General features: G+C 43.4%; 1 protein-coding gene across 2 annotated transcripts in view; it reads left to right on the forward strand.

The window, feature by feature from the left end:
* ARID5B (AT-rich interaction domain 5B) overlaps positions 1 to 25,731 on the forward strand; it is a 133,835-nt gene that overhangs the window by 62,338 nt on the left and 45,766 nt on the right. For both annotated transcript variants that reach the window (XM_087932272.1, XM_087932273.1), the window contains one exon: positions 620 to 850. In XM_087932272.1, the coding sequence (XP_087788398.1) occupies positions 620 to 850 (231 nt within the window). The remainder of the gene's footprint in view (positions 1 to 619; positions 851 to 25,731) is intronic.

Below are 25,731 nucleotides of genomic sequence, written 5' to 3' on the forward strand. Positions count from 1 at the left end.
GTTGGAGTTTAGCCACATATAAAAGATTTAATTTGTGTACAAGAATTCTATAGAAATTCAGACTCTGGGGTTTTGCCAGTATGGCGAATTCAGATTAATAATTAAATTACCATTTTTATTCAAGTGTAATATTATAATTTCATATCCACATTCAAGGACCCTATTATTAAGAGATTGCTTATGCATTATTTATCTATTTATCATTAAAAAGAGAGGCTTATAACAATCCCCCCCCCCAAAAAATAAACAATTAAAATGCTCTTAGTAAGCAGTAGAATATAACTATTCAATCAAAATTTCAAAAATGGTAAAATTAATTAGTCACCAGATGCTAAAAGTACTGAAAATTTTATTCCAAAGTAGCTGATGGTTGGATGGGTGGTTGGATGGGTGGTTGGATGGATGGATGGATGGATGGATGGATGGGTGGGTGGGTGGTTGGATGGATGGATTGGATGGGTGGGTGGTTAGATGGATGGATGGATGGATAGATGGATGGTTGGTTGCTTGGTTGGATGGTTGGTTGGTTGGATGGTTGGTTGGTTGGATGGTTGGTTGGTTGGATGGGTTGGTTCTCTGTCTGGGGAGTCAGTAACGGTCTGCTCTCTTTCTTTCTTAGGTGAGGAGGAAGAAAATATCAATGTGCTGATCCTCAGCTACCCCCAGTACTGCCGCTATCGCTCTATGCGGAAACGAATCCAGGGCAAGCCATCTTCAGTGCAAGCAGACCAGTTCGTCTTAGCCCTGGGAGGTGTTGCAGCCATCAGTCAAAGGTCCCAAATCCTCTACTGTCGAGACACATTTGAGCACCCCACACTTGTCGAAAATGAGAGTGTATGTGATGAATTTGGTAAGTCCCTTCACCTTTCCTTTTGTCTCAGGTTAAAAGGGTTTTCTGCAATAGCTCCCCAGTTTGGAAGGTGCAATTTAATCACAATGGCTGAGTGTTCACCTGGGGAAAAGTGATACTTTACTTGAGAAGCCAAGGAAGTGCCCAGAACTGTTAAGTCCTTATAGTTTGGCATCCACATCACTGGCAAACGCTCTTAGATAAGCAGCATGCTTGTTGGAGGATGGAGATGACATTGAAGAGAGCTTTGAAGGCAACGTGGTGTATTTTGTTATTAGGCACAACTGCGCTAGGCCTCATTCTTCCAGGTTTGCTTATACTTTGGAGTTTGCTGCAACTCCTTATTCTTCCATTGTATACCAGCGGAGAGATGCTGAGATGTTTCCTAGCTCAAGATGGCTCTGGCTTATTATCAGAATGTTAATCCTTGGTTTTAGAGCTCTTGAGTGATATGCTGTAGCCATTAAGCTCTAAACTGCTTGCTCTGAAGGAGACGCATGAGCTCCAGTGCCAGGTGTGTTCATGGCCACTGCAGAATGCATCAGTTGTGGTGCTCAGTTCTACAGAGACCCCATTGTTAATATGGGATGAGTGTTCGCTTCATCAGGTTCTACAGTTTGCAACCCCCAAATGTGTGGTGTAGAGTTTAGCTGGGCTGCACAAGGAGATATTTGCAGAGCATGTTTGTGAGAATGAAGCATCTCCCTATACAACATTAGAGCGGCAACATCTTTTGTGAGGTTCGCCTGGCTGTTTGGAAGGTTATCCCCAGCGGTCTCCAAGAACGTTCAGAAACGGGCGGTCTGCAGGTACTGGGCACCATGAATACAGGAAGAGCCCTTGGAGCACCTGGATGGGCTTTGCTAAGGATGCAGCTTTCGCATTTCCAAGAGAGGTCCTTCACCTCCTTTGTGAAGGCCCTCTTTGGCACACTTTGCACAACCAGCCCTTACAGACTTGTCCTTGTGAGTAGAAACACTTTTGGGAGGTTGACAGAAATGGTGGAGAGGCTTCTCTCCTTTGTCTTTCAGAGTTCTGTCTCTGGACCCTGCACAGGTTTAATTATTGCGATAGGCTATTTTTCTGAGTTCTCTTACCTGTGCTGCATAAATCAGTATTTATTTACCATGTCACTTTACAAATTAGATCACGTTCATAAATCTTTATAATGTGAACTGTTTTTATATGTTGGTGAAGACAAGGAGAAAATATATTTCTTATTCTGCTACCCGCTGCCCTGCTACCTATTCGAAAAGAACAGGTTTTCCAAGGCTCAGGATAAACAATGATTTTAAAAGGAGAATGTTTTGGAAGAAAGTGAGAAAATAAAGATGAAATCCCCCACCGTGATCAGTTCAGACTCAGAAGGAAAACTGCTCAGTCAGTTATGGGAGCTACAGAGCTCAGATACCTTCACGCAAGGAAGTCAGCCTTGGCTTTGGTAGAAAGGAAGACCTCAGGGCTGAACTGGTTGCGGGGATCCTTGGTGCTCTCTGAACTTGGTGGTTTTCTCGCAAACACGTCATGACCCAACTAGGGAACCTGATCAGTAAATGTGGGGTTTGCTGCCTGTTTATCTTGACTTAGATGGTGCCCACAGTCCAAAAGTTGTCAGTCCAAAAGTTATAAATCACAGCACAAAACCTGTGATTTAATGATAAATTAATTTAATCAAAATAAAATACCATTTTGATAATTGCTCCTATGCATGTAGTAACTTCCCCATACAACACGTTAAAAATTACAGTTTGGTAATGGCTTTTAGGCAGATTTCAGTTGAGATGGAGGGACCAGATTCCTGCAGAAGGTCGTTTCCCAAAGACAAGAGAGGATGCCCTATGCCTTCATAATCAGGAACCCAGAACAAGGCTGGGATGGAGGAGCTCTGGTACCAGGGACGAATTGCATAATGGAAAGAGGGCCAGAAAGTGGCTCTACCTGGCCTCTAGTTTCTCCCCTGCTTAATGCTGGCTTCCTAAGCCAGAATATCTCTCCCAAATAATTGCCAACCCATACTTGGAATCCTCCAGAAAAAAACCCATTGTGACCCATCTGTTCTGAAGATGTTTCTCCTCGTGTCATTTGTAATTTGAAAAAGGGACAGTCGAGGCTCGGATGCCAAGTCATCCACCTTCTTAAACCACCCACAAGGGTTGGCTGTGCTTGGACGGTGGGGAGGATTTGCACTGGCATAACTGGTATCAAATACACCATTTACTGGTAGTTGGTTGACCCGCTTATTGGCTGATCGTGCAAACTCTATCTCTCAGTTAGCTCACTTACTTGGGGATTTTGTAAATAGGCAATGTCTTTTTTTTTTTGAGGTTACAGTACAAAGACAAATATAGGGATCATGTTCAATTCCTGCTTCCAGAGCTATGGCAGAAAGTCAGAAATATTTAGGTAGTATCAAACTATATATGCAACCAATTAGCATACATTATTCAATATTAATAGGATCACAATCATTCCTTCTGCATCTGATAATCGCCATGAATAATGGTTCCAGAGAGCCAACCCTTTTTCTACCTTGCAGTGATGGTCCCCAACTATTACTGAATTAACTGCTTTGTGCAAATGATACCAAGGCGGGTCTGTAGGCCCCAGGGTAGTCATTGAGTTGGTGACTTTTCAGTTAGGTTTTGCAAGTGCAGAGTTGTATCCAGAGAACTATTTCAGCCGTGGCTTCTTTCCATGCTGTGACTCTTTGCCGTCTCTGTCAAGGAAATAAAAACGCAAGAGATATCCAATCTGAGGATGAGAGAGATCAGACCTGTGCGTGCTTTGATAAAAACTCAGAGGAAGGGCTTCAGATCATGGATGAGTTTGAAAAGAAGTTGCAGTGGCATTAAGGGGCCAAATTATAAAGTCCAATGCGATTTGGAAACTTCCTTCCAGATTCAACTGGGAGTCTAGAATGAAGTGTGACTTTGCACACGCAGCTGCCTTTAGGGGACGTGTGAAGGATAAAATTATTTGTGAAATTGGCACAGCCCTGGTGTCTAGTCAAGGTGGCATCTGGATTTGCTCTGAAACCAAGGACCACTTTGTGGGCAGAAGCCACCATTGACCTAAGCTGCACTTCCGCTATCCTAGACTGCAGGGGCTGAAGAGTACATGAGAGAGAAGTGGCAGGTCGCCCCCTCCTCTATAATCCCATCCACTATGATATAACTAGCATGTATTGTGTTAGTTTACATTAACTCCATATAGATGATGGTCACATGTACAAAATCGTGGCAGCTAAATATAAACCTAAGAATGGCCAAGAGAGAAGTCATGTGCTTTAGGAGTTCTGCTGCTTTCCAGTCAAATGTGCAAAGAAAAGAGCAACTTACAGGGGTGCAAGTGATGTTTCCGTCACATTTTTTCAAAAAGAGCTTCAATGCTTTTTCAGAGCAATAATTATGATAATGTTATGCCCCGGTTGGAATCTGATTCCAAGGGGGAGGCTGAGCAGTTGACAGGGAGTGGGAGTGTGGCTCTGGTGGCTGTGGAAGAAACTGGGGAAGGGCACAGTCTGGCTGGGCAGAGCAGGGGAGAGGTAGAGCAAGCGAGAGGGAATTCGGAGGAAGACCCAGGCCCACCCCCTCTTCATCCTAGGGCACGCAGGGAGGAACGGAGAAGGGAGCAACGTGAGTTGTGTGGCTTATGAGGGAGGAAAGGGCCCTGATTCTCTTAATTAGCTGCAGCTGGGAACACAGTGCTTTAAAAGGGCGTTTGTGCACAACACCTGGTTAGAAGCAAATTGTCTTTGCTTATCTTTTATTGTCGTGGCTTATCTGTGTTCCTGGCGTCTTCCCAACTGTGTGTGTTTGTTGACCTTTGAAGTCTGCAATTCCTTATCCTGCCCTGTCCAGTTAATTGCTGCAGCGTGGTTTGTGCGGATTTTTATTTACAGTTTGTATGTACTTTGTTTTCGGACTGAATTTCCTCCACTTAATGACTGTTCTTGGGAGAGTCAAACTTGATTTCATTGAGGGCCACATCACGGTTGGGTTTGACCTCAGGGGCTGGGGTGGACGTGGCCAGGGTGGACACGGCCAGCTCGATGTCACTCATGTCGGGGGCACATGTAGCGGCCCAAGCACTCTGCCAGCGAAAACATACCGTCTCGTGCAACTCTCTGCCAGCAAAAACGGAGCTCGGGAGGGCTGCGTTTTCGCTGGTAGAGGCACCGCAGGCCAGTCCTCCACTATCTCCAGGGCAGTCCCACAGGCCACATCTGCCCACCCACCCCCCGCCCGGACCTTGAGTTTGACATCCCTGGTCTATGCCATCTTTATGACTTTGGGCAGCCAGACAATATTCAGTAGGCTCTTTCGGAGAAGCAAAAGCGTATCAAGAAGAGATGCTCACAGAGAGATTGATTTGACAGGAAAGGAATGCAGCATCAGTCAAGATCCAGATTTTAAAAATTAAAGCTACATATTATTATAATATTTCTATTTAAAGCATCCTGCTCTGTGATGCAGAAATGTGTCAGCACTAACATACTACTAGGTAAAACGTCACTGTGGGCCTCTAATTCCCGAAGCCTGCATTTAATGATTAACGTATGGCACCACTTTATCTTCTGCAGACTCCGAGTAGTAGATACTCAGTATTAGTGGGGGTGGGTGGGTGGGGGAACTTTTTTTAACCAAGAATAAAAACCTTTATAGGACAACATCAACTTAATGTATCTGTTAGAAAGTCTCAGCCAAAATAAATGATGTTTCCATGAAGTTTTTGTTTTTGTTTTCCTTTTTCCTTTGTAATTAGACATTTTAACAAGAGCCGCGTTCTCTTCTAAACTGGGGAAGAGCAGGGCCTTCTTAAATATGGCAGGGGATTTTGGTTGCTTTCTTTCAAAAAAGCAACCAAAGCCCCGAGCCTTAATCCTCCACAGCATTATTACCATTAGTCTAATGTAATCATTAATCTTATATGGGCAATATTGATATTGCAATGAGGGTAAAAGCAATTTTTCTCTTTGTGGCCGCTCCTCAAAGAAATAGGCATTCAGGACATGCAAATATGTCAAGTCACAGCTGGGAGGAGCAGGTCTGCTCTTCGTCCTGCTTGTTCAAGCACACTCGCCAGCTCTGTGATTGCCACCACACACCTTGTCTTCACAGTGGCAGCCCAGGGAATAAGACTTTCTCCCCTGCGGATGGGCCAGTTGGATTGCCAGCATGCAATCCATTTCCACCATGAAGGGCCTTCTCACCATCACTCAGCGCAGACCCACCCAGCCACCTCCTGCAATTGGGCCTTATGGGGAAGATCAGGCACCGTCCTCCTTTTCTTCAACCAGAGGCTTCTGCTTTTGTTATTTCCAAATAACACCAGGCGACTCACACAGAATCCGGCTTGAATTTATAGTGACATGTTTTTCGTGTGTGTGTCTGTCTGTCTGTCTGTCTAGGATTGACTGTTCCACTTCTATAGATCTTTGTGGCCTGGTTTGCTCATTATGCAAATGATTTGTTTATGCTAATTATGAGTCATTTCCTTTAAGTACCACCTTCGGCTAGCATGTAAAGTGAAGCCTCTGTTGAGCCGAGCTGGATTCTTGGTGAGCACATGCTCGCTTCCATGCGGTTATCTTGGGAAAATGACCAAATGGGTTTATTGCTGCCCTTTTGGATTTTAACCCCCCTAATGCTTCCAAGGATCTTCTGCCAAGTAATACCATGGACCTGACCCTGTGTGGCCTTTTGGGATTGGCCAAGGCACCTCTTCCTGCATGACTGGCTGCTGAAAAAATGAATGAAATGAGGAAAGAAACATTCATTTTCTCCTTAAAGATGTTTTGCAAAATTGCATGTCCGCCGATGTTCCACTGAATGTTAATAAAAACCATCTCCTTTCCACCTGGACAGATCCATAAGTAGCACGGAAGTCTAGAATTACCACTGGAGCATATATGAACTTTCAGCCTATCCACCTTTCTGCCCAAATCTTTACTGGACAACAGTTTCACAGGTTTCAGTGGTAAGGCAGAAACATATATCTAAATCCTAGGCTGAAATGTGGCTCCCCACAAATATCAATAGAGGCCCCAGAGCCCCCGAAGAAGTTGCTAGTATCCAAAGCACAGTAAAGCCAGTGCATTTTAACATTTATTTCTCATCTTTACAATGTGGTTTCGACATGGATGGATTCTGAGCCTCTTTAGGTATACAGTGGTTTCACTGCAGTGTCTTACCAGTCTAAAAAAGATTTCGGAAACCATGGTTAGAGTGCCCTAATTAAATATAGCAATTCCTCTTTTTTTTTTTTTTAGAAAAATAAATAAAGCAAATGGCACTGAGATCTGTTGTTAGTGAACAGTAACCATTATGTTATTTCCATTTAGGTACATGTAAAATAAAAGTGCTTTCCCATCATTTAGCATAAATCCGAAATGTTTGAAAATGAGAAATCTGGAAATGTTTTGAATTCCTGCTCAAACCTTTCTTGTTTTTTTTAAATAAGAATGGAGAAATAAGCTATTAATGGTCTCCAGATGTTGCTTGTAATGGCTGATTTTCAGTTGTAAAATAATACCTATTTAAAATAACACCAACAGCGATACAACGTTCAGTTCTAGCATCCCCTAGAATAATGTTTGAAAAAAAAAAAACCATTTTGAACAGAGGAACTTCTATGGCTTGCAGAATTTCTTGTGTTAAATTATTTCTTCCTGCTAAATATTTAGCTTAAATTGCTTCCCGCTTTTCATAATCTCAGAATGAATATTAGCACATTTTGTCTTTCCTTGTATGCGTAATATAGTTGCATTCACTAAACATAAAAGTCCCAGATAATAAGGTCAAAGTCTGCTTCCCTCCTGCAATGCTGCTATAATTTAATCCATATTCATGTTGTTGTCCTAAACTGACACTATTCAGACTGATGGTTGGACAGATTCCCTCTGTAAGATTTCTAGTGCAAATAAAAACTCGTAATTATTTCTTTTTGTCTTTATATGTTGCTGTTTTGTCTGATTGAGAAGCTTTGAGAATTAGGGAAAAATATTCCTCCTGGCCAAACATTGTATACTCAGGATGTTCACACATTACTGAAGTTTCAGTGGCCGTTTGAATGAGCAGTGAGGCCCGGAGCAGGAAGAGGCGGGCTCTGTCCATCACGTGACTCAGTCCAGGTTGTCCTTTGTGTCTGGCCAGGACCACTGGCAGAAAAGAGCAGCCACTGCTGCTCCCTGGCCAAGGCCTCCTTAGCAGTGAGTTGGCCATACGCAAAGACGCTGTGGTTCCAGATCCATCATCCCATACCCTTTGGAGTTGCAGGTTGGAGGTTTTGCCCTGTGAGTCCAACCTGCAACTCCAGGATGCTCCAAACTCTAACCACGATCACTTGTAAGTGATCATAGTTCAGGAAATAATGGCTGAGGAGGGAGCGGGATGGGAATGGAGAGAATGCATTCTGAAAGGTGATTCTGTTAGAAGAGTTTCCCACCAAATGGATGTTGCAAATATTAAATATTCATCTTAACAGTATTAATGCTCCGTTGCTATAAAACTTGCTTCCTTGTACTGAAATGTGTATGTAATGAACATTGATCAGAACTGACAAGGCTTAACTCTGCGTCTTGTGATAAGGTCCTTTCATGGCTTGAGTTCAGCATACGGTGTAAGTGCAGCTTTTCCCCTCCCTGCCACCTAAATAATACCACACAGGAAAAAACGCGGACGTCCAGTTCTCCGAGGCTGTTTTTTTCGCCCCGCAACCACAGAACCTGCCTGCTATCTCCTATGCAAAATCCTGGCTGTGGTTTCCTAGCTCCCAGCTTCACGGCCCAAGGACAGTTGGGGAGGGGGAGATGAACAGAACCTCAGTTTACCCAGGGTTATCGTACCAGACCATACATAAAAGCAACACACAACTAAAACATTCTGTTTCTTGGGAAAACCATTCTGCTGCTTCAACGGCATGATGGATTGAAGTTGCTTTAGGTCAGGAGGGTGGATCTGCATGGACCTCAGGGAGAGAGAGGGGGTTCGGTGAGGGAGGTGAGCAGGTAACAATTTTTTTTTATTTATATATAAAGTGTCATGCCCCTGTTGGAATCTGATTCCAAGGGAGAGGTGGAATAGCTGACAGGGAGTGGGAGTGTGGCACTGGTGGCTGTGGAGGAAACGGGGGAAGGGCAAAGGCCGGTTGGGCATTCAGAGGAAGACCCAGGCCCACCCCCTCTGCATCCCAGGGCAAGAAGGCAGGAATGGATAAGGGAGCAACGTGGGTTATGGGGGAGAAAAAGGCCCCGATTCCCTTAATTTGCTGCAGCTGGAAAAACAGGATAAAGAAGGCGTTTGCGCACAGCTCCTTGCTGGAAGCAAAGCATGCATTATCTTTGTTTGTCACGTCTTATCTGGGTTCTGGCGTCCTCCCGACTTGTGTTTCGTTATCTTTTGAAGTCTGCAATTCCTTATCCTGCCCTGTCTCTTGAATTGCTGCAGCATGGTTTGTGTTGGTTTTTATTTATAATTTATATGTACTTTGGGTTCGGACTGAATTTCTTCCCTTTAAAAACTGTTCTTGGGAGAGTTTTTTCTCCTGCCGATGAAAACTGGACATTGGGGGCCAAGTTGGAGGAATTAAAGGGACTTTGCCTATTTTTGTGACTTTGTTGCTTTTGTGCCGCACCCCTTTGGGTCACCACATAAAGAGAGGGGGAAGAGGGAGAGAGGGGAGGAAAGGCCCTTTGGTTTGGTCTTTTGAAAGAAAAGGGGGTCCCAGAAGTCTCAGAGACCCCACCTTAAGGAATTCATGGATAATTTATGGAGTGCTAGAATTTGAATTTGGGCTTGTCAGTTCCCCAAGATCCTGCATATTAGCTCCTTCCGTTCTTGGCAATAAACCTGACAAATGAGACTTTTGTGAATCCATTTTCTGGGCTATACAGGTAGTCCTCAACTTACAACCACAACTGAGCCCAAAATTTCCATTGTTAAGTGAGCCATTTGTTAAGTGACTTTTTTCCCCCCATTTTACAACCTTTCTTGACACCGTTGTTAAGTGAATCACTTTAATTGATAAGTGAATCTGGCTTCCCCATTGACTTTGCTGGTCCAGAAAGTCACAAAACAAGGATCTCGTGACCTTGGGGCACAGCAATGGCCATAAGTACGAACCGGTTGCCAAGAGTCTGGATTTTGATCACGTGATCTCAGGGCTGCTGCAAAGGTCGTAACTGGAAAAAAAAACAGCCATAAGTCACATTTTTCAGGGCCGTGGTAAGTTTGAACAGTCAGTCAATGAACTAGTGTAAGCCGAGGAAAAGTGCAAGAAACTTAGTCTGGGAGGATTTGCTGGCTGGACAGTTGGGCAGACGGTAGCTTTTCTGCAGGGCGTCTTCACCAGTGGTGGGATTCAAAATTTTTACTACCAGTTCTGTGGGCGTGGCGTGGTGGGCATGACAGGGGAAGGATACTGCAAAATCCCCATTCCCTCCCCACCCCCCTAACCTGCTTTCCAGCTCCGTTCTCCTGTGCAGGGCAACAAAAGGAGACTCAGCCAATCAGCTGGGACTCAATAGGAGGCAGAGAAGAGATGGGGTTGGCGGGGCCAGTCAGAGGGGGTATTCCGAACTACTCAAAATGTCCACTACCGGTTCTCCAGAACTGGTCAGAACCTGCTGAATACCACCTGTAATCTTCACCAAGGCTGGGTGGTCATCGATCAGAAGTCCACTAAGCAAGGGACTAGCTTCCAAGGTCTATTCCATGATGGTTTAACTCTGTGAATCCATGTCAAGCAGAGCTCTCTATAGTTGAAAAAAAAAAAAACCTGAATTAGCAACTATATTTAGTATCTTCCACTGGTGCCTTTTCAGTAATTGGGGTTCTAGTGAACCAAATTCCATGCAGAGAGGAGTGATTTTAAGCCATTTAAGCTATTAATTAATTTATGTTTTCTTTAGACAAACATCTTGGTTCACACATTATTATCCCCACATTCTGTCCTCTGCTTGGACCACCATGGGTGCCTTTTGTGTTTCCTGCTGGAAGCTTTTTGCATTGTGTGTTCAGAAGTGTTTTCATCAATCACACTATCAAATTTACATTGTTACATTCCCTGAGGTGTGGAAGATCAGTAATTATTATGAACAGAAGAGAACCTTTAAAAAAAAATCTATCATGTAAGTGCCAACATTCCTGAAAGTAACACAATGAACAAAGGAATAAGTGATCTATGTCAGAATATGGACTCGTTCTTCAGAATAAACCTGCTTTAAACAGCAGCGAGAAAGACAACAATGTAATATTTTCCAGTGACTGTTTATCATGAATTACGTCAGCTTTCATTTAAATGTGTTTATTCTCTTTAATGCTTCTTGGTGCATAATTTGCAATGTGTGACAGCTGGGGGGGCGATGAAATAACAACTCGCAGGCCCCCTGCAGGAATAAAGAACAGGGCACAGGGTTGGGTTCGCTTCCTCCCTCCCCTACACCCCCCCCCCGTTAATTATTGCACAACTCTTTCCTTTTCTTTTTTGTTTTTTTTTAAGATAAAGCGGCGTAAAACATTGTGGAGGTATTTATGGCTAAATCTACTCTTACATAGCTCTGTTTTGCTCCTGGCTAGTTCTTAGCTAAAGCAGTCATTTGTGGTAATTTTGCTTTGAGAGATATTATGTCAGGGCTGGTTTAAGAGTATGATTATGTTTCACATGATCTGCGGTTACATGTCAGCACTTGAAGTTTCTCCCACTGAAATCCAGAACAATTTTAGCTAATGCACCTTTGCAAGGAGGCTATTGTGGGCATACCTGAAATCACTGGAGCGGAGGGGAGCATTTTCCAGCCAAAACTCAGCCAGAAGAAGGAAAGGAAAGCGACTGTCATAAGGCTTAATGGGAGCAGGTCTGCAGACTTTCTTCTCAGGGCTTAGGACCGTGATGGCGAACTTATTGCACGTGTGCCGGAAGTGGCACACAGAGCCATCTCTCCGGGCACGCCAGCCCTCGCCCGTTGCTCTTCTGGCTTCCGGCGCATGCAAGGGCTCTGGCCAACTGGTCTTCGCATGCAGGAGCAGCAGAAACCGGAAGAGCAGCTCCCCCGTTGTGTATGCACGTGCCAAGAAGCTGAGCTTCCGGTTACCAATGCACCAGCTGGTGTTCACATGCGCTTGGGTGCTAGAAACCAGAAGACCAGGTGGCCAGTGTGCGGAAACCGGACTCTCGGCTTCCCAGCATGCGCATGCACAGCAGGGGAGCTGCTCTTCCGGTTTCCGGCGCTCCCGCACGCACAGGCTCCCGTTTTGGCACTTGATGTTGAAAAGGTTCACCAACACTGGCTTAGGAACTGATCTACTGGCTCTAGGGAACCTAGTTGAGTAGTGGGAGCTATTCTGTGCAATCCTTGAGGTGTGAGACATGAAATCCTTGGCTCCACAAATTCCCCTCCGCCGTGAACTTCTGAGCTGGCCCTCAGCCACTCCAACTCTTCTCCTTGCAATAGTTACAATTACTAATACTGACTGACCTGGAGAGCTCAGGTTGTTCCTGTCCTCTCTGGTTCCAGGGGATAATTCTTTGAGGATTTCAAAGGGAATTGTTACTGATCCTCCAGCCATCCAACAGAGGATGCAAAGGTTTGTCAATTGCTCTTACAGTTGTCTTGCTAATCTTTCCACCCTTCGGAAAACAAACCCCTTACAATACAAGCATGCATCCAAATCTGATATATTACTTAAGGAAGCTGTCATTGGAGGTGGGACATTCAGATTCTTAAAAAGTGGATTTACTGCTCTTGTGAATTGAATGCTTTTGCCATTTCAGCACAGAGGCATCAGTGAAATTGGTGGGTGTTGGTTTTTTGCCAGCAAGGTAAAAATAGGTGAAAAAGGTAGGCCAGGAGTGACCTAGTCTGTGGAACAGGAGAAGCAGTTGGACTTCTTCCTTGCCTTTTTCTGACCTGGATCCTCGCCTCCCCAGCTGGAGAGCAGATCCCTCACCTTCCAGCTCTCCTCGGCTTCAAGACGGGAGCAGGAGCAGCCCAGGATCCCTTCATACGCCTGTCCCCCTCGTTCCAAATGCTCAGCATATTTTCCAGTGCATGCAGTATTTCTTTGAAGAAGAAAGGAAACACGCAGGGTGTGCCAGAAAATGGAACAAAGAACAAAAACACAGCTAGTGACTCACTATGAACATAGTTTAATTTTTCTCAACACGCAATTAGTTAATTACTCTTAGCCAAATTAATTTGCATTTCTCTTTTTTAACCTTCTCTTTGTCAGAACAGCATCAAGGCAGCAAAGGTTTGATTTCTCGCTTTCAAGGTAAATCTTATTTCTTTGCAACTGCCGGATCTAGGAGGGGCTGCAGCAAAGGGGCATTTTGATCTGGGGTGAAGAAGGGAAGAAAATGGATCTCTTCCTAGGACCGAGGGCCACAAATTTCAGCCTTACACTAGGATTTCTAATTTTAAGACGAGTGGGGTGGGGTGTGCAGCACACATACAAATGTTATTTGGATGAAATGCAACAAGGCAAATGTGATTATTATGGAACGTTAATAAACATGCAGGGATCTTATAGATTTTTCTAAAGGAGACACTTTGCTCAAATGCCTTGCAAATGAGTCTGCAAACCACGTTTAGAATTGTTCCAGATCTTTAATTAAAGGCATTTCACAACCCATTGCAAGTGAAAAAATTATAGAACGTAGCAACACTTATTCTGGGTTAATGAACAAATATCTAGTATTTATAAAGCAGATAAAGATGGATGAGGTTTTATAGAAGGGTTTTTAATAATGGTTCAGGCAGGTAGTAGATTGGGCCAAAGTTCAGTTTGGAGAAGGCCTCCATTTGGAAAGCTTCCAGCCTCGATCGGGGCTGGCATGGGGCCACCTTAGATATTCCAGTGGAGCTATCTGGACATCCCGGGGCAGCAGGGTTGTTTCATGGGGGGGATCTCCAGCTCCCCACCCCCCCATGGGAGCAATATTTCCACCCAATTGTAGGTGGTGGAGATGTTGAGACCTTGTCACTGCACTGGAAAGGAAGGGGGAAATTTCCATGGGCAGCAGGAGGGGGAAAATTGTGCAGCACTAACCATTGTGCTGTTCTGCTCCCAACTGCGACTTTGAAGGCTTGCTCTCAACAGCTTGTGAAAAAATACTACAAGATTAGAGGAGCTTTATTTTAACAGCTTTGATTTCTTGTGCTAATATCAAACATTGGAGGAGCTGAACAATTAAAAAGGGGGGAAGAGGAAGGTCCTGATTGCTTCATTAGATGGGATGCAGGGTTCGCTCCCCCCACCCAGCATAAAGCTGAAGACAGATAGTAAGAAAGGTATCATTGCAAAAAAAAAACCCCAAAAAGATTCAGCAAAATGTGGTCTTGTTTCAAAACCCTGAAGATCTGTGGGAGCAAGTTTAAAACACTTATGTTTAAAACACTTTCAACTTCCTTAATAACTTTTATCTTTCTTTTAAGTCCTGGAGGTGGTTGCAAAAGAAAGCTAGGTTCAAATCTAACTGAACCCTGTAGATACTTACATATAGTTATTTGAAATAGTTTTTCACTACAGATGTTACGCCATTTTAGAACCTTAGACTAAATAACGTCAGTTCTTGTTTGCTTTCTTAGTATGTTATTCATTTATTGGGAAATTCAAAATGTAAAACATCTGGAAGGAGGCTTCATGCTTGCGAAGCTGTCTTTGAAATGTGTATATTTCAGACTTTCTCTTTAATGGCTGTTTAGAAGGAGGGAACAGGCTTGTGGGCTGCAGTTTGTAATGTTCTGCAAATGTCCTCCAGCAAGGCTAAAAATGACAGAGCATCAAATTGGAAAAGATTGGGATGGCGTATAAGTTCATTAAACCCTTTGCTCAACAGTCCAAGTAGATTTTGGAGTCAAAAACTGTGACCTTTGTAAACACTCCACAGCAATTTTACTCAATGGATGCCCTCCAGATGTGTGGAGCATCCATCAGCTCAGCCAACACATCTGGAAGGTCTGGAAAAAGATGGCACACACTGTGAATGAAGAAGATTTCTGAAGAAATTATTGGGTGTCTGTGGCAGTCCTCTGATAACATCTGCATCAAAATAGAAGAATTAAGCTATTTTATCGCCAGTGTGTGAAGTTACAGTCACAGACAACTATATCTATTGGAAGCGCTGATGTATTCCTGTTTTAATGGCCTCACCATTTCATTTCCACAATTATATGCATTTGATGACCAGGCCTTTAAGGAATCAACACACTCAGCAGAAAATTGGGACAATGGGGAGGTGACGCACTACAGAAGAGAAAAAACAGAAAACAGAAGAGAAAAAATTGATTACAAACAGTTTTAATTTCCCTTTTTATATTGCAATAATATTCCCTGAATGGTTATGTTTCCTATCTTTCAATTACGCCTCTTAAACATACCCGCTAGAAAAGAGGATGTGCCTCAGAACACAGCATGTGTCCTCCCCCCCCCTCCCCCCGGATTTATGGGATGCAGGCAAATTTAGTACACAATAGCAGGAGAACATTTGAGGCAGAAGTGGGGGCTGGTCATATTTGTGGTTCTCTGGCCAGACTGACCAGGAGTGTACTCACAGTTGGCAAGGAACAGAATGTGTGCCCAGACTTTGACCAGGCTGATAAACAAGGCTACTGTTTCCATCTGTAAAAGAAAACATTATTATATGTTTCTGTGAGAGAAATTACTGTGTATGTCAGGCAAAACCCTAGAGCCGTGATGGCGAGCCTATGGCATGCATGCAGGAAGTGGCACGCAGAGCCATTATTGCCGGCATGCGAGCCCTAGCCCAGAGCAGGTGTTCTGCACATGTGCGCAGGCCACCCGCCCAACAGCTGATTGCCGGGTATCTGGTGCACATGCCCGGGGGGACGCAGGAGACACGCGTGCATGCACAGAGACGTGTGGCGTGCGGGGGGTTGTACGCGCATGCACAGGGAGTGTGGGGGGCCCGCATGCATTGCCTTCTAGGTGCTCGCGTGCGAGAGCAATTTTCAGCACAGGAGCCCAAAAAGGTTAGCCACCCCTGTCCTAGAGCAAGTAAGTGACTTGTGTGCCTTGACTGAATGGCTACTAAAGACAAGAAACTGAACAGGTAAACATTAAATAGGTAGTGAAAATAAGCGGACAGGACAAATTGTGAACAAACCATTTAGAAAATATCATTCCTCCTACCCACCCCTGATTTGTTTAAGTATATTTTGGTTTCTTTCTTTCCATTTCTTACAAAGCCAGATAGGTCAGCTTCTCATAAATCGTAACGGAGGAGTAAAAGCATTGTCTGAATCTGGATGGTCCTCTCCAGTTGAGAGATATCTGCTCAGTGTTTGTTTGTTCGGGTTTTTTTTATATAGTTCAGTCCATATCATTATTTCAAACAACATGCGCACTACTGCACAATGTTTGCTTTTGCTATACTGGGTCCAAAAACGGGAGAAGGATTCTTATTTCCATGGGATGTCATCATTTAATCCGACATAGACTTCAGAGGAAGGAACCCTGTAGTCAGAGGGATGCTCAGCAGATGATGTGGGGGAATTCTTGGACTACCCCCCACCCATATTTCAGCTGCTCAACTGCTGAAATTGCTCAGCAGTTTCCTACCACTGTGAAGATAACTACAAAACCTATACCCAACAATCTTGAGACTGTTAAAATGATTTTTAATAGTGATTATAATTATAACAACAATAGTAATAATTGTATATCTCTGTTGGATTCTTCTACTACCAACTTTCCCTGGTTTGCCTCTGCATTGTCTACAATGCCAACAAATAGGCATTGACAAATTTGCCATCAGTCAATTACAGAAGGCGACTTTACTTGGAACTGCTTCCATCCTGCGACGATATCTGTAACACTGTCAAACATCCAGATTTGCCTATCCCAGGTCTTTGGTAAGGACTCGATAGGTCCAAACCCAATCTGAATATCTGGCTGACTGTGCTATTATTATTATTATTATTATTATTATTATTATTATTATTATTATTATTAATAATAATAATAATAATAATAATAATATAATAAGCGTGTGCCTAAAGACTTAGGCAAGCACTTAAAAACAATTGGTGCTGACAAGATCACCATTGGTCAGCTGCAGAAGGCCACCTTACTGGGATCTGCTCACATAATCCGCCGATACATCACGCAGTCCTAAACGCTTAGGAAGTGTTCGACTAGTGATTTGTGATATGAACCCATCATGGTTATCTCGTCTGCTGTGTATACTGTTATTTTTGTGTAGAATAATAATAATAATAATAATAATAATAATAATAATAATACCACCACCAAAGGGCTGCCTAGATACATGGAAATTTTAAACATTAGACCTGAATATCCTAACTTTGTTAAAAAAAAAAAAAACCACCCGATTCGGAACTGCCGATATACTCATATACTCAGATGTATATATAACAGCTGTTAGGTCCTTGGTTAGGACTTGAAGATAATGATGATTATGATGATGATTTTGCAAAAAAACCTGAAGATTAAATTGAAAAATTGAAGATTAAATCTATAATGGTAACAATAACAATTCCTTTGAAATATAAATAATAATTCTTGAAAATAAGCAAGTCAAGATCCTGTGGGATTTTCAGGTCCAAACAGACTGACATCTGGCCTACAACATGCCTGACATCACTTTTATGGAAAAGAAAAATGTTCTGGTTCATTGATATTACAATACCAGGTGATGCATGAATTGAAGAGAAACAGTTAGCAAAAATAACCAAATATCGTGATTTGCAAACTGAAGTTGAGCGATTACGGAGGAAGAAATCAATGGTTGTACCTATAGTAATAGGAGCTCTTGGAGCAGTGCTTGAAGGGCTGCCTAGATACATGGAAATTTTGAACTTATTAGACCCCGGACACCCTGAATTTGCAAAAAAACACCCTACTCAGAATTGCCTATAGACTGAGACGCTACTTTAACAGCTCTTAGGTCCTTGGTTAGGACTTGAACTGTTAAGTTTTTACCAGTCCCAGACTGTGAAAATAATAATAATAATAATTAATGATGATGATGATGATGATGATGATAAAACTAAAAGACACTAAGTCATTAATGGAGAACTCATCAACTCATTAATTTGACTTAAAATTACAGAATTATACCATTGGACTCAGAAGTTATTTTTAATAGTGTCAACAAAGACATCAGCCACTATGGAGGGACTATATTTAAAAGATATTATGGAAGAGGAACAAGTTCCACCTGAACAAGACCAAAACTGAATTAAAAATAGATTTGAAAATGATAGGCTACAAGAATGACATGGAAAATATGTTTTTTCACTAGCCATAATTTTTAAAAGCTGATGTTTAGTAATTAAAAGGGATATACAAACAATAAAGCAACCTGGATAGTTTTCCTATGTTGGATTTACGAAAGAGGCTTGTTAAAGTTTTCTTTAAATCTCAAAAGGCAAAGAAAAGAAAATGAAAAGAAATCATTACAACATTATTTGAATGGACTAAAGATTAAAATTGTTCGACGTAAAAGGAAGGAATATAAAGTTGGTTCTGATCAAAATTAAATTAGATATATTATTAAATATGTATATAACAGCAGGATTTCTGTCACGATGCTAATGAGTTTGTTGTCATTTTGTCAGCTTCGAAAGACCCTCGACACTATTTGGTTGAAGTGATAGGTTCTTTTACTAAAGTTGAATGGTTGCAGTGAAAGAAAGGCTAGATCTGAAGATTCCCGTGCAAAAGGTTTCACTTTTCCCCTTTCCCTGGCCCTCACTTCTTGACCAGTTCATCAGTGTCCAATGATACGCTGTTTTGGGAATGGCTTGGATGTTTGGCACCGCTCAATGCAATTTTGCATTTTCTTCTCAGGCCAGGTGTCCTTGAAAACGAGTGCATTCCGGTCCTGGCAATTGGTTTCCATTAAGGTTGTCACCCGCCTCCCACCATTATCTTTAGATTCCCATTCCCATCTCTACCCTCTCCATTCCATCGTGCCCTCCTTTCCCCTTTGCATTTTATGACAGGATGCCAGCAAAATACAGAACCTGAAGATCTGGCATATTTGGGCATAACCTTGATTGGCAGCAGGGGGCCTATGGCCACAGAAGCTGCTGTTTGAAAGTGGCTTCTCTCGTTGAAGGAGGGATGGGGAATTCTCCCCCCGTCAGGGCTGTTCAGGGGAATTGGGCCACCCCTTCATTGGGTGGTCACCAAATACAGAACATCAAGGAATACGCAACCTGCCTCAGGAGAGAAACTCCACTGGTGCCTTCGGTTTACCCAGCTGCTTGCTCCCCCGAGATCCCTAAGTGTGTTGGGGATGCAAAAGTGATCTCCCCTCGGCTGTAGTGATCTCCCCTTTTCTGGATTCAACATCCGGGATCAGGCAATATCTTTGCATGTACAGGAGCTGTGCAGTTCTGGTGTTTGGGCTGAAGTACCAGCCAGCTATTAATTTCAGCAGAATACTCAGCAGAAGAACCTCATTGCAGAGACGGAGAAATATGCTTATTTTGCTATTTGGGGTGAGTTAAACTAGAAAATATGACTTGGCTAAAGTCACATTTGGCTAAAGAACATTGACTAATGCAAGCTCAAAAATCAAGATGCACCACAGGAGCTTTAAGTAGGCCTTTCAGATTGCCTGCCTAGCTCAGGGTTGATTTAGCTGGATTATTTTCTATGACAGTCTTAATGAGCACATTGATTAAAATACGCTAGCAGCCAGTGAGCCAAAAAGGAGGCGGCAGATGCCTCTGAACATCTTTCAACTTAGAAGCCAGGCCGTGAGAAGCAGAAATGGCCCATGCGCAGAGTCATGAGCATCAGCCAGGAGGTGGGATAGCTTAAGAGCCGACTGGGGTTTGTGGCTCAATTGTCTGGAGGTTCCTCGATTTATCCCACCCGTATAAGTTCACACTGAGCCTGCATGATGTCCTGGAGCCACGAAGACCCTGATCTGAGAAGTTTCTGATACAGGAGCAGAATATCAGAGTGACAGAGTCCTTGGAGCCCAACCACCTGCTTCATTTCAGGCAAACGGTTGTCCGGTCTCTTCTAACACTTCCAGAGACACGTCGTTCCACTCATTAATAGCCCTAACCGTCAAAAAATTTCTCCTTAGTTCTAGGTTGCTTCTCTCCTTGATCAGTTTCTATCTGTTGATTCTCCAACAGGTGCCTCAGGTGCTTTGGAGAATAGCTTGGCCCCCTCTTCTTTGTGGCAGTACCTTAGGCAGAAGGTCTGGGTGAGGTATTCCAGATCTCTTTGGTTCTGTATTGCAGAGGTCTCCAACCTTGGCAACTTTAAGACTTGTGGACTTCAACTCCCAGAATTCTCCAGCCAGCTATGCTGGCTGGAGAATTCTGGGAGTTGAAGTCCACAAGTCTTAAAGTTGCCAAGGTTGGAGACCTCTGCTGTATTGGGCCTGATAGCAAGTGGACAAGGGCAAGTCTCTGGTTTAAGCCGCTCCTGCCCATTGAATGGCCTTCATTTGAAGATCAAAGGCAATAGCCAGGATGAAGAACCATGAAGGCAGCCAGGAGGACTTGCCCTTGCCCTTCCACCTTCTTCTCACCCAATTGCCATGTCCTCAGACCAGAGACAAGCTCCTCAGCAGCTGCTTCGGGCAGATGCAGTTGTGGCCCCAGGAAAGGCTTCCTGGTATTATGGCAGCCAATGGCTTGGCACCAGCAGCCCCTAGACCAGGGGTGAGCAACTATGGCCCTTTTATGAATTATGGACTTCAACTCCCAGAATTCCTGAGCAAGCCATGCTAGCTCAGGAATTTTGGGAGTTGAAGTCCACAAGTCATAAAGGGGCCATAGTTGCCCATCTCTGCCCTAGACCGAGCCCCACTGATCCTGCCTCCCTCGAGAAAGAGAATCCCAGCCATCTCAACAACCACTGGGTGAAGGAGACGCTGTACTTCCAAGAGTGGGGGGGTTCTGGCATGAGCTCTCATCACAAACTGTGGGAGTTCAGACGTTGATGGTTCCCTGGATCTAGATCCTGCATTTACTTCGAAAAGTTTGCATCCGTTTATGGAAGGCCCTGCTTGCTGTCATTTGTTCCTGAGCCTGGAATCCTGGGAAAGTCCAAAGGGAGGAATTGGCACTTTGGGGGGGTGGGGGGGACGCAGAGTGTTCAGTATCAGATGTGGGCTACGCTATACCCGTGAAGCAACATAATCGAGAATTCTTGCTGATTCCGTTACGGGGAGACAGGCATTCTCAATGGGTTGAACTACTAAGTCACAAATGTCACTTGTGCAGCCTCATGATACAAACTAATGCAAGGCAACTGCATGTCAAGCAAAATGACACGCAGGATAATGAAGAGCAGAAGATTAAGAAGACATAAAATTCTTTGAATGAGTCATTGCACGAGATGAGGCTACTGACAATTTTGGGATTGATGCCTGAGTAATTTGTGACTCATTTCACCCCTTGACACAAACACACTGCACACCAACTCAAAGAGATGGCGATAAAGAACATGCCCAATTTTAGATATGACAGTAGCCTCCGCTTTTAAGAATTTTTTTTTCTCTCTCTCTCTCTGCTTTTTTCAAAAAGTGCTTAGACAATTAATGTCTTATGCATGTATTCAACAATAGTTGCCTAGCAACCATCAAGTTGCTGGCTTGCAGAGCCAAAGCGGCTGAGAGGACTGAACCACAGATGTCAGCTGTATCGGCAGGTGAGTCGAGGGAGCTTCATCAGATGGTTCCTGCAGGAGAAAGGAAGGCCTGCCCGGGGATATTTTGGATCAAGCCCCTCCTCAGTTGCAAGGAGAACCGGTGCTGCCTTTTAGAGTCCAGCCCCCAGCCCAGCCCGGAGAATTCATGCTTCTCACTTTTTACTGGGAAATGTGCCTGCCATCACATACAGTAGATTATTACCTCTCCGGAGAAGAGAAGAGGGAAGAGTCACTACCCCACTGAATATGCAGGTCATCACCAGCACAAGTTTTAACTCAGCCATTGCTAAGTTCACGGATGGTTACCAACCAAGGTTAAGCTAGCAAAAGAGTGCAAATTACCCATTGCTTTAAAATATATTCTTTTGCTGTCTATGAAAATCATTTGTCTAATATTTACTTTTTGCAGGCGGGAGGGAGGAATGGAGGAATGGAGGAAGGAAGGAAGGAAGGAAGGAAGGAAGGAAGGAAGGAAGGAAGGAAGGAAGGAAGGAAGGAAGGAAGGAAGGAAGGAAGGAAAGAAATATTTTGTGATGAGAAAAGTCACTTTCTCTATCTCCCTCCCTCCCTGGCCACCCACCTACCCACCCATAAGACAGGCCCCTGAAGGACCAAAATAACTTCTCTACCTTTCTGTGTGGATGGACCAAATCGCTCAAAGTCATTCAGATTGTCTCGTCCAGCTGTTACATTTGGTCCAATTCAGCTTTAGTGCAAACCCTCCAAGAAGCAGCTACTGTTGAAACCACACTTTAAGACTTGCCAGTGCCTAAGGTTAGTCGGTGTGCAGGCCACCATTTCCCAACCCGGCAACTTTAAGGTGTGTGACTTCAGCACTCAATAGTTGGGGAACATTGGTGTAAACCATGGCATGTCATCATGGCCACTGCAGCATATTTTATTGGAGAAAGAAAGAACCGGGCGGCTTCCGGCTTTGGGCTTCAGCATAGTCAATTTCCTGGAGTCAGACGTTGGGACTTTCAGTCTGAAAGTTACCGTGGGGCACTGAAAGTCTTGCCATCCCTTTGTCATTCCATCCTTGGGGGATGAAGCGGGAGAAAAGGCAGCTGCCCATCATCCTGTGCCTCGGATAATGTCTGCTTGCGGAACATGCTCATCGTGACAAAGGCAGTGGAATGTCAGAGAGGGATAACCCGCATTTGGATCAAATACAATTGAAATAATGAGCCTAAATATCACTAACACTTTAAATGTTTGAGAAATTTGAAAAGCAATTTATTATAAATCTGTCCTGCCTCACTGGCTTTGTCTTGTCTCTCTGGGATTATCCTGCCTTCCGGTTGGGCAGTGCAATTCACTAGAATCAAAATCATATTTCTGAAATGTAATCCTTTTCTTTCTTTTGTGAGTTCACAGAGATTTGCAACGAAATCAATTATTTAACTATTGCAAACATGCAGCCCGCTTTCAATCCAATTCCAGTGCTAAAGATTACATTCCAGAAATAGTTGCAGGAAACCTTAGTGGAACAGTAATACAAAGAAATTAAAATGTTTTTTTAAAGCATTCTTTAAAAAAGATAGCAGCCTACCAGACGTCTTTCTAAGACAAAGTGTCTTTTACCAGCACAGAAGTGAGCTGGCCCTCCTTGGAGATATTTCCAGAACCAAGCCTCCAAATATAAAGAAAAAACCCTTTTTAAAAATGAATTTTGGGACCGTATGTAATGAAGTCAACAGCAGGACTCAGTAAGGGTGAGAAGGCGAGACTCTGGCAGGCATGATTAATGATCATGAATAGGCTATTTTAAGAAAAATGTTCTCTTTAAGAAAAGATACTCTCACGTTATCGTAGGATGTTTGTTTTTTATTTTTTCACCGATTCATTAAGTTACATTTTTAATTTCCATACAATGCCTTTTGCCAAGAAGATAATCAAATGAAAATGTCTTCTGCAACCCCTTTATTTGCATGGCCGCGTAAAGACTGTGAAACAGTTTATTATTATAAAATTAGTGTGGCAAAGCACGGGACGAGCTGGGATTACAGCCAAATTAAACAGAAAATGAATCGCAACAGAAGATTTCCAGCACATGGCACTGAGAACTAGACCTAGGATGGAGAATTGTCTGCTGCTTTTTCAGTCCCGTTGTTGTTTCCATTGTTAGTGCAGTTGCAGCCCAGCTATAACACAGGAACATAGTTAACTCAGGTTCTATAAACAAAGCGTGTCTGGCAGGGAGGCCCCAAAGAGCTCAGAAAAATGAAATCTAGTCCTGAACCCTGAACGCTTTTCAGGGAGGGAAGGATGCCGGCAGTTCATTTTTACTCTTTTTTAAAAAATGACATTTTGAATCATTACCTATAAAAGCACTCTATGCCTGTTTTCATTGCAGAGTATTATTTTGCAATTAGGATAAAAGCATTATTTATAAAAGTTCTACAATGTTATATGGCAGTACCTTTAAAGTTGCAGGTCAATCCCTTTTATAAAAGCACTGTATTGATTGGTGGAGGGGAGGGGGGAAATCGCTCCCTGAATTTTCTGACTTCCTACTTTACAGGCAAGGGATGGAAACGATGGCATTAGTAGCAAGCATGTAGCTCAGAATTCAGAGGGTACCTTGGGCCAAATGGTGACTTCATTGAATGCAGCTGAGGCAGTTCTGGGTCACTCACAGGTTGTGCTCATAAGGAACAATCCACATCGCTGCCATTCATTTTCCTGATACGTGTGAACAGGTTGCGGCATAAGGGTCACCTAAACCAGGGGTCTTCTAACTTGGCAACTTTTAAGACTTGTGGACTTCAACTCCCAGAATTCTCCAGCCAGCTACGAGCCAGCTTTGAGAATTCTGGCAGTTGAAGTCCACAAGTCTTAAAAGTTGCCAAGTTTGGGGACCCCTGGCCTAAACTAAGAGAACCCCGTTTGCTAATTAGTTGCCGGCATTGCAAACCTACTTCAGTAAATGACAGGGATGACCTTCACGGTCTCTTCATTAAGAAGGGAGTACATGGACATTGAAATAATACGGGTGTAAATACAGGTAGAATAATCAGCTGGGGCAGTTGGTTCAAAGAAGAATTGGTGGCAGAGAAAACAAGTGATGCAACTGCAGGGTAGAAACAGCAGGCAAGCCTATCGTGGGTAGCATTTTTAAAGAGCTTCTTGTGTCCTTTAAGCAAGTCATATTTCAGGGGTGCTGATGATGCCACAAGAAGAAGCGAATTGTGACTTGTGCCACGAAAGCTGCACTTTAAAACAGAAGTGGGAGGGGGGATGATGTCATCCTTCCTTTGGTGTTAAGAGGCCATTTTGGGGGGGGGCAAAGGGCAACCAAAACCGGCCAGCTTCAAAACGAAGTCCAGCCAAAAGGAATGATTGGAAACTTTAGTGAGGTGGGAATGGAAAATGCTTTTGGGGTGTTCTCCCCTCCTTCAGGTGTGCTTTTACTGCTTCATTTCATGTCAGATTCGTTTATTTGCATTTTAGGTATGGGTCTTGACTCAGACAAAATATCCTAGTCATCTTTTAATAAAGTTGTTTTGGAGAATTAGATAATTAAAATAAATGTATGTTTTCAGGCTGTTGAAATACTTTTAAAAATATACATGAGAAGTGGGGGAAGGTAGAAAAAATATGTGCTGCCAGGGGTTAATTCGGTCTTTGTGCACGCTATTAAGTTGCAGAGACAAATTAGCTGCTTTTTCAGAAACAAAAACTGTATTTCTTGCCCATATTAGGGAATTTTACAGATCCCAATTCTCCCTTGAACCACACAATCATTTTGTGTCTGTGGCCATCCAGAGCTGCTTTGGGTTAAGAATGGACTTTCTGCAGGAAGTAAATGCAGCAATTTCTCTTGAAAAGTTTGAACTATGGCCTGTGAATGTAATAATAGGCGCTCTTTGCGTATTTTTTTTTAATGGATAAAAAGAAGCCAGGGTGAAATGATACAAGGGATGTTAAGGGACCGTCTGTGTCCCTGGGGCACCTTTGCTCACATAAGCTGCATCCTTCCTTCCTGGGAGAGTCATTAAGCCCTCCTACTCTGGGCCACAAGGAAGCGTCCAGAGGAACCACGTTCACCAGGCCTGTCCTTTCTCTCTGCCCGCTTTGGATCTAGTATCTTGTGAAAAAGATCCCACCAGCTTTTTCTCCTTGAAAATTTCCCATTTTCATAGAGGGGATGACAGTGACCTGCCTCGGAGGGGATCCTGGCAGGAACCTGGTGAGGTTGATCCTGGTTAGCAG

This window comes from Pseudonaja textilis, chromosome 4, assembly GCF_049901715.1.
Source record: "Pseudonaja textilis isolate UNSWEBS1 chromosome 4, rPseTex1.2, whole genome shotgun sequence".
Classification (NCBI taxonomy): domain Eukaryota; kingdom Metazoa; phylum Chordata; class Lepidosauria; order Squamata; family Elapidae; genus Pseudonaja; species Pseudonaja textilis.